The 18,360-nt window shown below is 36.5% G+C and overlaps 1 protein-coding gene and 1 pseudogene across 6 annotated transcripts in view; both read right to left on the bottom strand.

The window, feature by feature from the left end:
• HERC4 (HECT and RLD domain containing E3 ubiquitin protein ligase 4) overlaps nt 1-18,360 on the bottom strand; it is a 132,423-nt gene that overhangs the window by 48,436 nt on the left and 65,627 nt on the right. For all 6 annotated transcript variants that reach the window (XR_003317476.4, XM_026504313.4, XM_026504314.4 and 3 more), the window contains 6 exons: nt 4,477-4,553; nt 4,079-4,203; nt 3,018-3,077; nt 2,761-2,872; nt 2,072-2,261; nt 419-591 (listed from right to left, as the gene is read on the bottom strand). Coding sequence is in view for 5 of the 6 variants with exons in the window: in XM_026504313.4 (XP_026360098.1) it covers nt 419-591; nt 2,072-2,261; nt 2,761-2,872; nt 3,018-3,077; nt 4,079-4,203; nt 4,477-4,553 (737 nt within the window). In the remaining variant the exon portion in view is untranslated. The remainder of the gene's footprint in view (nt 1-418; nt 592-2,071; nt 2,262-2,760; nt 2,873-3,017; nt 3,078-4,078; nt 4,204-4,476; nt 4,554-18,360) is intronic.
• Nucleotides 3,329-3,447, bottom strand: LOC113259303 (5S ribosomal RNA; annotated as a pseudogene).

Raw genomic sequence — 18,360 nt, 5'->3', positions numbered from 1 at the left:
ACCCAATAACTAAAGAACTTGAGTTTAAATATTCATAATCACAACTAGGATGCAATCTCACTCATATAATAACCATTATAATGACAAAAACCATATTTAAACTAACAAATTATGTTCTTCACAAGGAAATATAAGGAGAATTCTAATTCATTAGTATGCTATTGTTCTGCCCAACTACAGACAAGTTATCTACAAATGCCTAACAAAGTCAAGTAAGACCAAAGTTCCAAAGTATGTATTATTTTTTTAAGAAAAATTTAGGTAACTTTTCTAAATATCTGTGATCTATATCTCTTATGCTAACCTAAATCTGTAATATTAATGTTAAAATAAACACTGTAATATTAATGTTAAAATAAACATCAATCTGTTAGGCAGCAATGAGGAAAGAGGAAAATAAAAGAACTATTGGACATACCCTATGCAATATTTCTAAAACCTTTAACGCAGTATGAAGAAAATTGTTGAAAATTCTTCTTTCAGAAGGGGGAATGCCAATCTTGTAGAGTTTCAAAAGATGTACCACAACTTCCTTAAAAAGTTCTACAATCTTGAGGAACAGTGGAGGTTCAAGTACTGACCACCAGTTTTCTGTTATCAAAGGGTGAACATACAAATAAAATGAATTTTTTTTTAAATCACAATTTTCAAAATCATACAAGACTTTTCTTCTAAAAGCAGCAGACTTAACCCTTTCAAAATCCCAGGAAGATCCATATAACACAGTATTCTCTATAGCATTTCTAGGGTTACTGACACCACCCTCCTCTGAAAGAATACTGTTCTAAAAGCTCTCAGAAGCAAAAATAAAGTAAGAAAGGTCTACTGAATTTATTTCTTGGCTTCCTAAATGATATTAAAAACTCATTACTATACCTAATATTAAAATCAGTTACTAAAAGTGCTTTGGGGGTGGGTACCTGGCTAGCTCAACAGGAAGAGCATACAACTCTTGATCTCAGGGTCAGGAGTTTGAGACACAAGTTAGGTGTACAGATTACTAAAAATAAACTTCAAAAAAAACCACACCACAGCTTTTTAAAAAAAATGCTTTGAAAATTAGAATTTTAATTTTTAAACACTCTAAAATCCCAATATTTAGGGATCTTTCCAAGTTTTATCTTTCAACTTAACAAAGTTGAAATATTGTGAAGTACCACCTTTAAAATGCAAGGTAATACTGAAAATTGGATACTGAGAAAAATGTAAAGTATTGACATGTCTGTTCTTCCCCACAATCACTGTTTATAGTTATTAAGTAAATACCATAATATAAACAAATACCATAATCTTATGAAGTAGACAGAAATACAAAAACTTTAACATGGAAGCAAACTCTTGTGAGTCCCTGCTTCACTCTTATTCACTAATTATCTCAGAATTGAGGATTCTACTCTTTGCTTACTACTTTCTCTGCTCACTCTCAGCCTAAAACTTTTTGTACTGATTTTATGACTTCCATATCTCTTAACTTCACAAACCGATAAATTCTATCAGGAAGGAACGTACTGGGTTAAATGTAGCAAGCAAACTATAATGGCCAGGAGACAGAGATAAAATCCATACAAATTGAAAAATTAACGTGAGAAAAATTTAGGCCAAAAAATTACAGTAGATAGAGACAGAACAATAAGATCAGATTAGTGGTAGAATAACTACATGCAGAGAAATAAAATCAAACATGGGGAAATCAGCAAATGAGAGATATATAAGGCAAAGAGTTAACAGAGTTCAAAGAGGATTTAAAACCCATGTTTGTTCAGTTTTAGTTGTTCCTCCACCTTTACTTCTTTAATAGCAAGACAAGGGGATGAGGGAGAGGAATAGAGAAAATAATTATCTTTCCTGATACTGTCTCTGCTGTTGTGCTTGATTAAAATTTTAATATTTAACATACTTTGCCTCTAATAACTAGCATGACTAGAAAAAAGCAATAAAAGGAAAAACAGGTTTATTTTTCTGTAAGACAGTTTCAAATAAGCAGCGTAGCAAAATTTCAGAGAGCAAAAAAAATTAAAAACTTATTAGCATTTTCATTTGAAGAGAAAGAAAAAAATACTAAAATTCTTACCAAGTACTTTCAGTGGTGCCTTTTCTAGGTTCACAAGAGCTGTACCAAAGGGAATTGCTATTGTTGTGAAATTGTTGGAATCACTCATCAGGGGGCATTCTGGTAGAGTAAGATAAAACCTCAATGCTTCAACATCAGGTAAGGAACTAGTCAGTTTGGGAATAAGATTCTTTTCCAAACTAGCTGCCACCTATATTTTGACAAAAAGTAAAACCTACTTTATTTAAAATGAATTACTTTCCAAAAAGAAGAAGGAGAAAAATCATAAACACAGCAAACGTGAAATGGTGAAAAAAATGTATCTTACAACGAATCACTGAATGTACTTTGAAGCACAGTGAAAATTAATGCCTAAGCATTGCTAAGAGCATTTTAAAAATCCTGTAAGTCTCAATTTAAACTCTCTATAGCTATACCTACATAAAGACTTAACCAACACGGTAATTTTAAGTATTAAAGGTCTACTCAAACATCTGGAGAGATTTACAGATATTTGATAGCTAAACTGTAAATGCTTTAAAATAAAACCTTATTTTAATTCTTATATTAGCTTATATAATAAAATCATAGAAAGCACATCACAATGAAGCATGTGAAACTATAAATTAGGCTATAAATATACAAAATAACATGGAATATAAAGTTCAACAGGTTACATAACACAAATATAAAATACTTTAAGAACAAACCTGTTGAGATATCTGAGGATGATCAGGTTGTATAAGTTTGTGGAATAAAAGCCTAGCAGCATTCATATCAACCCCTGAAAATTTGGTGCCTGTTCTATAGTGATCATCATTGCTATAAAAGAAAAAACAAAAAAGGAAAAGAGAGAGAGAGAGAGAGAGAAGGAAATAATAAAACCTTAAAGTTATTTCACTTATTTAATATGTTACTTAATATAATAAATTTGAAAAATCCCACATACCAAAGAATTACCACTTACCTAACAGCTAGAAAACTTCCATTGAGACAACCAGAGGAAGAAAACGTTCCATCTATTTCACTAAAAGGAAAGTTAAAAATCCCCAAATCACAAAATGAGAAATCTATTGTTCACTTTTTTAAATCAAAATATTTAATATAATATTTAATGCCACAGAACACTCCTCTAACCAATACTCAACTAGTATAAACCAGAATTTTATACATTACTAAATTACTAAAAGATTAAAGTAATACTGCTTACCCTAGACTTTCCTCAAATTCATCAAACTAATCTGATGTTCTTTCTTTCTTTCTTTTTTTTTTTTTTAAAGCCTACAGCACCCAGTATTCTCAAGCGGTCTCCCATCCAAGTACTAACCAGGCCCAATCCTGCTTAGCTTTCAAAATCAAATGAGATCAGGTGCATTCAGGGTGGTATGATCACAGACACAAATCTGATGTTGTTAAAAAAAATTTTTTTTACATAAACACATATTTAATTTTCTTAATTATACATGATGGTAAATCTAATGTAGGATGTTATTCTTTTTGAAGTCCACTCTTTGGGCTTTTAAGAAAAATTTTAATTTGGGAAAGCAATCTATAATTAAAAAAATAGCTTATCAGATATAGTCCCTCATCCCCAAAGCCAATGCCACCTGTGACAACAGAAAACTCGAAGAACTAAACAAGTTCATCTATAAGAAAAATATTCAAGACAGATTTAATACTAAAATCTTTTAGGGAGTATAAAAGTTAAAAGACAGTGAATACTAGGAAGCTAGAAGTAACATTATTTCAAACCCAATCCTAAAGTGATTGTGTTTAATATTTTAAGTTATCATTTATTATATATGTGAAAGAATTATAACATATAAATTCAAATAAAATCTCTTAAAATATCGTTATAGAAATTCTAGACATTTAAACTTACATATGTAAACCACTTGCTGAGTGATTTCTTTTTTGTGAATGACATTAATAAAATATTTATTTAAATAAAAACTTCTAAGTACAAGATACACTATCATGGAGGTAAGCGGTTGTGTTTGTATTGTGTAGGTAAAATGTTTTTCTTACTTGGCTATCTCCACAGGCAACCTTCCAGAGGGGTAGCTCAGCCATTTTTGAATTAGAGCTTCATTCACAGTCCAGATCTGTTTTGAAGGATCAGGACATCTAAAGTCATCTGGTGGCCCACAGTTCTAAATTAAAAATAAGTAGATTAGCCAGAGAGAAGATATATATATAATTTAAACCAAGACATGTTTCCACTATGTATTTGGGTTTTTTTTAACAGAGTAAATCTCTACTAAATACCCGAAACAATACTTATCAACTGGATCAGAAAAATTCCAGACTTGGGGCGAAAAAAACTTAAGGCAATTCCTCTGTAACGTACAAAGAACATTAATATGGGCTTTAAAAATTCTTCAAAATTATTTGAGCTCAGTAATTATTTGTATGACTACTGTTACCTGGCGATTAGAATAATGTGAAAAGCTTTGATCTCCCCCTGAGAAAATTCTTTTCACACAGAAATATTCTTCAGAATCTGTAATAAAAATAAGATGTAAAGAAATTCGAGATTTATATGACATTTTCAGAGCAGCAAATATGCTACCGGATTTTCTCTTATTAATCTAACTCAATTAGACTTCCCATTCAGCATTCAATGATATAAAATGACTTGGAATATTTTGATCACTATGGAAATGAGACTGACCAAGTGACACACAATAAATGATTCCACAAGCATAAGCAGCACTTCGTAAGTTTGCAAGTCTTCTGGCTTGCACAAAAAAGTGGTGTTTTCTAGTCTATGTCTTTTTTATCTCATTATATTTTAGTTTAAACTGAAGATGATGTAAAAATTTAATGAAGGGTATAAAAGACAGCTCAGAAGAAAATAAAAATTAAGACTATTTTTTTAAAAAAATGACAAAAAACAAGTAAACATTAAAACTTCTTGAGTACTTGATACTTGATAATACGAAATTATGCTCTTTTAATATAGCTGTACAAAAGTAAGACAATACACACAGCTCTTCATTGGCAACTATTTATCAATAAAACCCAAAGCCAAGGGTGGTGCAGTAAGTTAAGCTCCAACTCTTGGTTTCTGTTCTGGTTGTGATATCGGGGTTGTGAGATTGAGCCCTATGTCAGGCTCTGGGCTCCACTCTCAGTGGGAGTCTGCTTAAGACTTGCTCTCCCTCCGCACCGCCCCCCCCAAAATAATAAATCTTAAAACAAAAAACAAAAAACCCAAATCCAGTCCAAAAAAATAAGCAAATTTAGTAGCAGTAAAATTAAGACAATAAAGTTCTTTTTCAAAAAGATATTGAATGGCTCTTCCTTTCTTCTTTTTTGCTTCTCAAAATGGAAAGAGTATCTATTATCAAAAGTACTGTGGGGGCTGGGGCACCTGGGTGGCTCAATTGTTAAGCGTCTGCCTTCAGCTCAGGGGGTGATCCCAGGGTCCTGGGATCGAGCCCCGCATCGGGCTCCCTGCTCTGCTGGGAGCCTGCTTCTTCCTCTCCCACTCCCCCTGCTTGTGTTCCCTCTCTCGCTGGCTGTCTCTCTCTCTCTAATAAATAAATAAAATCTTAAAAAAAAATTTTTTTTTAAATTCTGGTTTAAAAAAAAAATACTGTGGGGCGGGGGAAGTACTGCTGGGCTAGTACTTGGAGGTATGACATAGCAAACATCAAAGCCCAATACTGTACCCTAAGGTTCATCATTTCCAAATAATTTCTGTCATCCTACTCCTGACCCCCACACCACCTTTTAGCTTACTAGTTCTTTACCTTGTATTATTTGTTGACATTGGCTGCTATAGAATTATAAATTCTTAAGGAAAGACCACATCTTAACTTCCTTTATTATTGCCTACTACCAAGCACAATGTTTTATTGCAAATGAACTCACTAAATATTTGTTAATATCAATATATAATAATATAAAGTAATATTTACCTAGCTTAGAACATACTAAGAACTTCAGAGTTCAAAACATTAATACGACTTTATTTTTCACAAGTACCAAGAATGCTCTAGGTCAAAAATAACTTTTAAGAACAGATTAAAAGGGTAAGTCTAAAATATTAAATAAACCAATGATTCAACTTAAAATCTCTTCTCTACATCATTTTCATAAATCTACATGAAACTGTTCGCTTCCTTAAAAGATTTAGCAGGATGTTATTCATTTATCCCTAAAATATAATTCTGCTCTTTATACATAGTCAAGAAGGATGAGTACAGTACATGAATGGGTTTCTTGGGGATATGAAGAAGGTACCAAAAATTATTTTCCTTAATTTCCTTTTGACTACTCCAAAAAGTTTATAAAATCTAGGCCTCATTCTTATACAGCTTCTTGCAGACTGAATTTTGCTAATTGTATCCTTAAGGTTTTTCCTCACATTTTTCTTGGTCTTCTGTACTTCCTATAAATTGGTAGTTGGATCTAGAAAGGCTTTAATTAAAGTCTGATTGTTTCAACAAAACTCTTACAAGGTGGTAGTGGGGGCTGTTCTTCCATCAGGAAGCACATAACATGTGGCTGGGTTCCTTTCTGCAATGTCAGTAATCACTGACACTCAGTGCTTAGACCATTAACTCATTGTGGGTTGAAAAATGATGTGCTAACATTAGTTCCTCATCTTGTAGCTGGCCCATTAGCTTCCCTACCTACTACATAGTTTGTTACCCTGTAATAGGAAAAAATTAACTCTTGATCTTTTCCATTTATTTACTCTTCTCTTGCTTTTTAAACTTGCATTTCTTTTATACTAAAGAGAATACTTTTTTTAAAAGACTTTATTTATTTATTTGACAGAGAGATAGAGAACACAAGTAGGCAAAGCAGCAGGGAGAGGGAGAAGGAGAAGCAGGCTGAGCAGGGAGCCCCATACAGGGCTTGATCCCAGAACCCTGGGATCGTGATGTGAGCTGAAGGCAGACATGTGACTGACTGAGCCACCCAAGGACCCCCATAATAATTTTTCTTAAAGATTTATTTTAGAGAAAAAGAGAGTGCATGAGCAGGGGGAGGGGGGGAGAATCTGAAACAGACTCCCTGCTGAGCGTGGAGCCCCACTGGGGCTGGATCTCACAACCCTGAGATCACGACCTGAGCCAAAATCAAGACTAACTGACTGAGCCACCAGGCACTCCAAGAGGGTAATAATTTTTGCATCCGTTTTAGTAACATGAATTTCCTCTTTGGGCATTCCCATTAATTTCCTTTATCTATTAGGTGTGTTAATGTTTGTCTTATTTATTTATCAGGTGTCTCACTGTTTTTCTCGCCAGTATGTATGAGCACTTTGGATATTCAGGCTAATTAATCTTAGGCTGTATTTGCTACAGCCATTTTTCTTACATAATTATTTAATATTGACTCACAGAAGATTTGTTTTTCTACTTAATCAAATGTATTTATCTCTGCCTTTATGAAGACTTTCATTGCTATAATGCTGAGAAAGGCTTTCCCATGTTCATGTGTGTATGTGTTTTTTTTTTTTAAAGTAATCTCTACACCCAACGTGGGGCTTGAACTCACAACCCCGTTATCAAAAGTCACATGCTTTTTGACTGAGGCAGCCAGGAGCCCCAAGGCTTTTCCCATGTTTGAATCAGAGAATTATTTTCTTAAGAACTTTTTAACATTTAATTCCTTAAGCCCTTTATAACTTAGTATACACTATTCTGTTAGGATCTTAAACTGACCTTTTTCCCCCAATTTTCATGTGTTGAGTAATTCTCCTCCCTTCTCAGATTAGTGTTGCCTTGTTTTAAAGGTATGAAAAGGCACTGACTCTTCCACTTATCACCACAACGCTAAAAAATACTGCCACTCTTCTCTACCAAAGTGTTCTCTTGAAGTCCTTCTCAATATATATCTCCAAGAACCACTAGCAAGCAACTAGAGTTTGAACTTGAAATAATACTTATATACAGTACCTACATGGAATCCCCCCACCTGGACTTTCGATTAAATTCTAATGATCTGAATATCAATGTATATACCAATAATCTGATTTGTTATAGTTTTATATAGTACATATTGTCACATCTAGAAGGGCTTTTTCCCATTGTCCTTGCTCTTTACAGAATACTTCCTACGCCGTCAGAAAAAATTGTGATGACTTTGAAACAGGGCTCCCTGCCCAGCAATACTAAGCCCTGATTAGAGCACCCTTCAGGAATATCTTCATCTGAAAGGTATTACTGAGCTATTTACTATTCTGTAAATTGTACTTCTATTTAGGAGCAGTACTGACAAAGATACAAGTATGTATGTGCTTTTTTTTTTAAGACTTTATTTATTTATTTGAGAGAGAGAGAGCACACATACAAGTAGAGGGAGTGGCAGAGGGAGAGACAGGCTCCCCACTGAGCAGTGAGCCCAACTCGGGTTCAATCCCAGGACCCTGGGATCACCACCTGAGCAGAAGGCAGAAGCTTAACTAACTGAGCCACCCAGGTGCCGGTGAACGTACTTTTGATTTACAAGGAAAAGGAGCAGTTTTTGATGGTCTCTGAATTCCTTTATACTTTTAGGACATTCAGGACCCCAAACAGCTTCTTAAACAGAGTTTAGGGGGGTAAAAAGCACCAATACTGTATTAGAATTTAAAGTTAAGAAAAAAACCTTTTTGTTTGTTTTTTTAAGATATTTGCCAGAGAGAGAGTGCGCGCACGCACGCGCATGCGTGTGCACAAGCAGAGGGAGCAGCAGGCAAAGAGAGGCTTTCCACTGAGCAAGGAGCCTGATATGGGACTTGATCCCAGGACTCTGGGATCATGATCTGAGCTGAAAGCAGATGCTTAACCAACTGAGCCACCCAGGTGCTCCCCCTTTTTTTAAAGATTTATTTATTCTAGAGAGACAGGAAGCATGCAGAGCTGGGGGAGGGGTAGAGGAGTGAATCCTCAAGCAGATTCCCCGCTGAACGTGGAGCCCAATGCAGGGCTCGATCCCAAGACCATGAGATCATGACTTGAGCAGAAATCAAGAGTTGGATGCTTGACCAACTGAGCCACCCAGCACCCCTAAAACTACGAAAATTTTAAAATACTTACTCATTTAAAGATGAGCAATAATGAATGCACTACATGTTAACAAAGATAACATCTTAGTATTAATATCAAAGTCATTTTGATTTCACAGACCCTCTGAGACAACACCACTATCCTGAAGCAAGTCTGTTTATTTTAGAAAATGAAAGAACATAAATGAAGACAATGTAGCAAATGAATTTGTCCTGGTTTATATCTGACTCTGAAAAAAGCCATAAAATGTGCTAACATCTTAGCAAAGTTCGTTCAGTTTTGAAGGGTGTGCTCCCATGGTTTAACGACTAATGCCTTCACCTCTGATATAAAATGTTATTCTTTACTTTTTTGTGTAATCTGCTAGACAGCAAAAATTCTGTGTCTTATTAGAATAATCTTTGATACTTTATGTTGATTTTATTGTCTTTCATTATTTAAAGGGGAAAAAACCCAAACGTTCCTCAGTTTGGAAAGAGCTAAAAGTTCTTTTCAATCTCATTACCCTCTACATTTATTCTGAAATTTTTTACTGTCACTTTGATAAAACAGGTAACCAAGTATTGTTTCTAGCATCAATAGTTGTACCTTAATAAAGTGTTCAAATCTCCTCTCACAATTTCTTTGATTTTTGCCTTCCTGTTATGGGTTCAATTGTTCCCCCAAAATTCATATGTTGAAGTCTTAACCCCCAGCAATGCAGAATATAACTGTATTTAGAGATAGAGCCTTTAAAGAGGTGATGAAGGTAAAATGAAGCTGTTAGGGTACTTGGTGTCCTCATAATAAGAGGAAAAGACATCAGTGATGCATACACACAGAAAAAGGCAGCCATCGCTAGCCAAGGAGAGAGGCCTCAGAAGAAACCAAAACTCCTGCCATGACACCTTGATCATGGACTTCTAGCCTCCAGAACTGTGAGAAAATAAATTTCTGCTCTTTAAGTCACCCAGTCTGTATTTTTTTATGGCAGCTCTAGCAAATGAACATGATTTGCAAAATCATATCTTAAATATAGAAAAACAAAACTTCTAAGATACCTTCTACGCACTTTTGAAAATATCTTTGAGATTTTCCAGAGAGGCCTTGGAAAATTACAAAAGTTGTTCTTTTATTGTGTAAGAAGAGATGCTAGAAACAATCAGGTTTGTTTGATGTGTTACCATTTCAAGAGTTGCATGGGAAGAGTTGTCAAATCAGAAAAGTTACTTAATCCTCCTTATGTTAAATGTATATGGTAAAATGTAATTAATATAAACATTTCAAAAATTGTCTTGTGAGAAGTCCCTGGAGATTTGTCAATATCCTTGTTTTCCACATGCTTAAATATGCTTAAATATTAAATAAAATGTAGAATAAAACACTATTCAAAACTCTTATGAAATTGTTCTTATTTTCCTATATTTATCACAGTTCTGGTCCTAATTTCAGTTATTATTTAACTGTTATTTTAAATACTTTGTGGTATATTCTTACTGCTTTAATTCACATCTAGTATCTCCTTGGTTTGCAAATGGGATGTATTTCAGACTTACCCATGAAGTCTTATAAAAAATACTGATGTCTAACCTACTGAATATCTTCACTTGATATTCTTAGTGTTATTCCTGGTACATTAGGTCTCAGGATTATCATGTTATATCTCAACATTTTTTCATCTATAAAAAGTTAGAGTCTGCTATGAGTCAGATGTTAAGAATCACTGTCTTCTTTGAGAACAAGCTTAACCAACATCTTGAGAACAAGCTTAATCATCATCTTTAGAAATGTGTTTGGCACACCACAGACACAACCAAATATCCGTCAGCCATATTATTCTTATATTGAACCCTCATCAGTTCTTTCTCTCTCTCTCTCTTTTAAAGATTTTATTTATTTATTTGACAGAGAGAGAGAGACAGCCAGCGAGACAGGGAACATAAGCAGGTGGTGTGGGAGAGGAAGAAGCAGGCTCCCAGCGGAGCAGTGAGCCCTATGAGGGGCTCGATCCCAGGACCCTGCGATCAGGCCCTGGGCCGAAGGCAGACACTTAACGACTGAGCCACCCAGGCGCACCCCCCCCCCCAATCAGTTCTTTCCATTTGACAATTATCAGCAATAAACTAGTCACAGTCATTTTAAGCTCCTGTCATCTATTGATTTTACTCTGATGCTTACCTGAAGTCTCTCCTATAAACTCTGGTACAGGCCAGAGTTTGCATTTTCAAAAAAAGGAGGAGGACATCTTGGAGGCATGCAAAAAGGACTGTACTATGTATATGAAACCAGTTATACTTCACAGAATAGACACTTAGGCACAGACTTCTGAGAAAACATAACTCAGATGACTTTCAGAACATACCAGTGGATTGCATTAGAATTACTCATAATTTTTTTAAAGTTGCTAAGTAGTTTTATGAAATTGCTAATCCCAAATCCAACAGAATAAGAACACCTTACACTGGAATAAATGAACTGATGAAGAAAAATTTATTGTGGTTATCTGTTTAGAATAATGTTTAATTTTGTTTTAATGTTCTGTTTTTTGGATATATAAGGAAACTATCTGTCCTTCTTCTAAAGATATCTAATTCATAACAATTTTGTAAATTCTGCTTTGTTAAGCTGAAATGAAACACTTAAAAATGGTATTTCCCTCTGCCTCACTTCAGCTTGCCAATATCTTCTGGAGAGGAGCTTGTATCCTGGTCAGGCATCCCAGTTTTTATGGCTGCTACCCTTAGGTCACCTGGCTCTGGGGGCCAGCGGGGTTTATGCTCACAGGTCTCATAGGACTGTAATCAACAGAAAAAGTTCTTAAGCAGCAACCACCTCTAGGGTACACCAAGAGACAAGAGATGAAGATGCCCAATCTTTCTGTGACAGAATCCCATTAGCTTATCTTTGTAGCTGTGGCCTGACAGGCAGGCTTCTAATTAAACACAAGAGGAAGGGCTTACTGTAATCCACCCCAGAGACCTCAGAGAGAGGGCCTTATCTCTGTGCTCTCCCTCTGCCAAACTCCAGGAGAGTTATCTCCCACAGAGGAATTGTATCCACATCTGGTGCCCTGGTTTTTGCGGCTGCCACCCAGTGGATACCCCCTTGGTTGCCTGGCTCCGGTAGACTACAGGACTTGCATTCCTAGGACGGGGGTCCCATGGGCTGTAATAAAGAGACAGTTCTTGGCTGGCTACCAAGTCACAGCACAAACAGCAGACTGAAATATATCCCCAGTCTTTCTGTGAAAAGGGCCCACTTGCATGTCCTGGAGCTTCGACCTTAGGGGCAGGCTTCTAGTTTAGCATACATCTAGCAACTTACTAAGGTGATCTCTGGGGACTAAGGCTGGCAGATGCCATCTTTGCCCTGTCCCTCTGCATTACTACAAGTCACTGCTATCTCCCGGAATGGAGCTTGGACCATTGTCTAGTGTCCTGATTTTCACGGCTGCTGCCCAAGGGATCCCTCTAGGTGCTCTAGTGGCTACTGGGACTTTCACTTGTGGTCCCACAGGACCGTATATATTTGCATACTTAAAAAGCTGCTGCCTCAGAGTCTGGCTTCCAATCAGCCTGAATCTAGGTGCTGCCTGAGATTCTCCCATTTGGGACACCCACAGGCCTTGGCACACCCTCAATTACTGGGCGCCACAAAAAATAAAGGACTGCTTGGACAATCACAAAGGTCTGAGAGACAACCAAGAGCTAGGGCAGGGTTGAACTATATTACAAAGCTATAATAATCAAAAGTATGGTATTGGCATAAAAACAGACACTTAGATCAATGGAACAGAACACAGAAGCCAGAAATAAACCCACACATATATGGTCAATTTATGACAAATGAGCCAAGAATATACAATGGGAAAAGGACAATCTCTTTAATAGATGGTGTTGGAAAAACCTGGACAGTCATAAGCAAAAGAATGGAACTGGACAACTATCTTACCCCATAAACACAAACAAACCCAAAATGGATTAAAAACTTGAACGGAAGACCTGAAATCATAAAACTCCTGGAAGAAAACATAGGCAGTAGTTGACATCAGTCTTAGAGATGATTTTTTGGGTTTGACACCAAAAGCAAAGATAAGAAAAACTAAAAAGCTTCTGCACAGCAAAGGAAACCATCAACAAAATGAAAAGACAGCCTGTGGAATGGAAGAAAATATTTGCAAATGACGTATTTGATAAGGGATTAATATCTAAAATAAATCAAGAACTCATAAAACTCAATAGCAAAAAGGCAAATAATCTGATTAAAAATGGAGAGAGGCTCTGAATAAACATTTCTCCAAGGAAGAAATACAGATGACCAACAGGTATATGCAAAGGTGCTCAATATCACTAATCATCAGAGAAAAGCAAATCAAAACCACACTAAGATAGCACCTGTAAGACTGGCTACTATCAAAAACGTAAGAAATAACAAGTGCCAGTGAAAATGTGGAGTAAAGGGAACCTTTTTGCACTGTTGGTGGGAATGTAAATTAGTACAGCCACTACAGAAAATGGTATGAAGATTCTTTAAAAAATTAAAAATAGAACTACCATGTGATCCATCAATTCTACTTCTGTGTATTTATCCAAAGAAAATGAAAAAAACAAACCTGAAAATATATAAGCACCCCCATGTTCACTGCAGCATTATTTACAATACCCAAGAAATGAAGCAACCTAAGTGTCCACTGATAGATGAATGGTTAAAGAAAATGTGACACACACACACATACACAGAGGATTATTATTTTTCATAAAAAAGAAGGGAATCTTGCCATTTGTTACAACATGTATGAACCTTGAGGGCATTAGGTTAAGTGAAGTAAGTCAGAGAAACACAAATACTGTATGATCTCACTTACTATGTGGAATCTTAGAAAGAAATAAAAAGGGAACAAATCGGTGATTGCCAGAGGTGAGGCATGTGGGAGGGTGGACAAGATGGGTGAAGGGGGTCAAAAGGTATAAATTTGGACACAGATCCACACAGAGAGAAACCATGTGAGGATGAAGGCAGTGATCTAGCCAGGAAATGCCAAAGACTGCCAGCAAACCATCAGAGGCTAGGAGAGACACATGGAACAGAGGCTCCCTTATAACCCTCAGAAGAAAGTAACCTTGGGGTGTCTGGGTGGCTCAGCTGGCCAAGTACTTTTACTTCAGATCATGATCTCCTGTCGGGCTCTCTGCATCTTCCTCTCCCTCTGCCCCTCCCCCCGCAACCCCGCTTGTGCATGCGCTCTCTCAATAAGTAAATAAAATCTTAAAAAAGAGGAGGAGGAAGAAGAAGAAGAAGAAGAAGAAGAAGAAGAAGAAGAAAAAACCCTGCTTTTTCTTGGATTTCTAGCCTCCAGAACTGAGCCAATAAATTTGTGTTGTTCAAGCTACCCAGTTTGTGATATTTTGTTACAGCAGCCCTACAACACTAACACAGTCATCCAAACTTTATACACTCTACAGAAAGGTCTGCCCTATGCCAAGCTCCAAGGGCATAATCCCAAAGTCTGGAATATTCTGTTAATGTTTTTGTTTACCTGTGACATTGAGACCACATTAGATAGCTTATACAAACAATGTGATTTATGGTGGGGGCCGTGGGCTTCACCTCTGAATGGACTGAGCAAATTAAATCCACATTTAATGGGGCTTATGGGTGGCTCAGTCGGTTGAACATCGGACTCTCTTGGTTTCGGCTCAGGTCATCATCTCATGGGTCATGAGATCGAGCCCCTGTCAGGCTCTGTGCTTAGCAGGGAGTCTGCTTGAAGACTCTTTCCCTCTGCCCCTCCCCCACTCACTCACTCGCTCTCTCTCTGAAATAAATCTTTAAAAAATTTAAATTCACATTTAACTAGTTTTTAACCTACACAGCTTTAGTACTGCATGAAATAATTATCAACCATTATATATATATATGATACACACATATATAATTTGTGGTAAAACAGACATGAAATTTCCCATTTTAACCATTTAAATTGTATAATTCACTGGCATTAAGTACATCCAAAATGTGCATCTATCATCATTATTCATGTCCAGAAAGTTTTCATTGACCCAATGAGAAACTCCAGGGAGGGGTTAAGATGGCAGAGGAGTAGGACGATGGTAAGCTTGCTTCCTCCCTTGAACACAGATAGATAAATATCAATTCATTCCGAACACCCAAGAAATCAATGAGAAGCCTTAGAGAACAAAGCTGCACGTCTAAACAGAAAAAATGACCAATGGAAGGTAGGAACTGTGGAGAGTTGATTCACGGGAGAAAAGAGCCACCAGCGCTGCACAGGGGAGGGAGCCCTAGTGGTGGCGTGGGTAGTGAGCGAGAAGGGGAGAGAGAAAGAGTTTGGGGGAGGGTGGGAAAGGAGTGAAAACACACACAGAGGACTGTACAAGAAAACTGTTCCCCAAAACCACTGACTGGAAAAAAGGAAAGGGTTTCAATACCGCCAGTTTTTTATAAACAGCAGAGCACAGAGTCTGAAGTTTTGGAGTCAGTGCCATAGCCAAGGCTGCACCTGGCAGTGCTCCAATAGGGAAGCAGGGTGAGCCACAGGAGCAGGCAGAGCAGTCTAAGGATCCCCTGGGTTGCACAGGGAGAAATGGTTCCCCCTGCTAGGAGTGCATTTGGTAGAGGTGATATTGTTTTTGGTTTTTTGGATACAGAAAGTGAAATTCTTTTATTTTTAAAAATTTCTGTATTTTTAAAAAATTTTTAATGTTCTTTCTTTCTTTCTTTCTTTTTTTTTTTTTTTTGGTCTATCAAGCTTCAAAACACACCTAGCTTCCTTTATTTATTTATTTTTTAATTTTTTTTTTTTTAAAAGATTTTATTTATTTATTCGACAGAGATAGAGACAGCCAGCGAGAGAGGGAACACAAGCAGGGGGAGTGGGAGAGGAAGAAGCAGACTTCTAGCAGAGGAGCCTGATGTGGGGCTCGATCCCATAACGCCGGGATCACGCCCTGAGCTGAAGGCAGACGCTTAACCGCTGTGCCACCCAGGCGCCCCTATTTATTTTTTAATTTAAAATTTTTATCTGATTTTGCTTTATATATTTATTTTTATTTATTCTATTTATTCGCCCCAGAAGAAAGAACAGAAAGAAATGATGGCCAGGGATTTAATCAATACAGATATAAGTAAAATGTCTGAACTAGAACTTTAACAACAATTATAAGGATACTAGTTGGACTTGAAAAAAGCATAGAAGACACTAGAGAATCCCTTACTGCAGAGATAAGAGAGCTAAAATATAGTCAAGCTGAAATTAAAAATGCTATAACTGAGATGCAAACCCAAATGGATGCCATAACAATGAGGATAGATGAAGCAGAGGAATGAATCAATGATACTGAAGATAAAATTATGTAAAATAAAGAAGCTGAAAACAGGGAAACAAAGATGATGGACCACAAAGGTAGACTTACGGAACTTTGTGACTTATTAAAACATAGTAACATTCATATCATAGGAGTCCCAGAACGATGAAGGGAGAGAAAAAGAGGCAGAAGGTTTATTTGAGCAAATTATAGCCAAACACTTCCCCTTAAGTAATCTGGGGAAGGACACAGACATCAAAATCCAAGAAGCATGGAGAACTCCCATTAAATTCAACAAAAGACAGCCATCGTCCGGGATATCACAAATTCACAATATACAAGGAAATAATCCTGAAAGCAGCAAGGGAAAAAAGTCCTTAACCCACAAGGGAAGACAGATCAGGATCACAGCAGATCTGTCCACAGTAACTTGGCAGGCCAGAAGAGAATGACAGGATGTATTTAAAGTGCTGAATGGGAAAAATATGCACAGCCAAGAATACTTTATCCTGTAAGGCTGTCATTCAGAATAGAAGGAGAGATAAAGAGTTTCTCAGAAAAACAAAACTAAAGGAGTTCATGACCACTAAACCAGCCCTGCAAGAAATATTAAGGGGGACTCTGAATGGAGAAAAAACAACCAAAAGCAACAAAAACTAGAAAGGAACAGAGACTGTCACCAGAAACACCAACTTTACAGGTAACACAACGGCACTAAATTCGTATCTTTCAATAATCACTCTGAATGTAAATGGACTAAATGCTCTAATCAAAAGACAGAGGGTATCAGATGGATAAAAAACCAAGACCCATCTATATGCTGCCTATAAGAGACTCATTTTAGACCTAAAGATCCAACCAGAAATTCTGTACCCATTAAACAACTCCTCTGTTCTCCCCTCCCCCAAGTCCCTGGTAAACACTATTCTACTTTTTGTCTCTATACACTTGACTGTTCTAGGTACCTCTTATAAGGGCAGTCATATGATATCTTGTCCTTCTTTGTCTGGCTCTTTTGACTTAGCACAGTATTTGCAAGGTTCATCCATGTTGTACCATGCATCAAAATTTTATTCCTTTTTATGGCTAATTTTCAATTACATGCACATACCACATTTTTTCACCCATTCATCTGTTGATGGACACTTGAGTTGTTCACACTTTATGGCTACTGTGAACTGACAAATTTCTGATGAAACTAAATTGTAGCAAAACAACTAATTTTAAAACTCTATATCCTTTCCCATTTGAATGCAAATAACCTCAAGGTACAATTTCAAGGGTAACAAAATGCACCCCTAAGTGACTAAACTTTACAAACAAAAATACATGATTCCTTACAATATTCATGCTGCTTTAAATTACAAAATCTCTTTGTTATGTTATTTATTTTTTTTTTTTAAAGACTTTATTCATTTATTCGACAGAGATAGAGACAGCCAGTGAGAGAGGGAACACAAGCAGGGGGAGTGGGAGAGGAAGAAGCAGGCTCATAGCGGAGGAGCCTGATGTGGGGCTCGATCCCATAATGCCGGGATCACGCCCTGAGCCGAAGGCAGACGCTTAACCGCTGTGCCACCCAGGCGCCCCTCTTTGTTATGTTATTAACAGTGCTCTTCATGGAAGAAATACTGTAAAACACCAATATGCCACTAAGGACACAAGAACAGTATTACTAAAATAAATGCATGTTCTAAACCTAAGAGAACTTTGCTAAATAAAAGCCTTTTAGTTACCAAAAAAATAAAAAAGAATCTTTAAGGTCAATCATAAAAAGTTATGGACCTTTTCAAATACCAACCTTCATAGTATGCTCATCACTGAATAAAATCTTGACAGATCCCAGTCTCACAATTCAAAGAAAAATCCCAAAGGAAATCAGACATAGTAAAATGAACAAGAAGAAAATTCTGAGGAATACTTTAGGATGATAAAGGAAATATACATATTTTTTAAAAGCATATTTTATCTTTTTTTTTTTTTTTTTTTTAAGATT

The sequence above is a fragment of the Ursus arctos genome, unplaced genomic scaffold (assembly GCF_023065955.2).
Source record: "Ursus arctos isolate Adak ecotype North America unplaced genomic scaffold, UrsArc2.0 scaffold_7, whole genome shotgun sequence".
Classification (NCBI taxonomy): Eukaryota; Metazoa; Chordata; class Mammalia; order Carnivora; family Ursidae; genus Ursus; species Ursus arctos.
The sequence above is the reverse complement of the archived record's forward strand: the minus strand, read 5'-3'. Positions and strand labels throughout refer to the sequence as shown.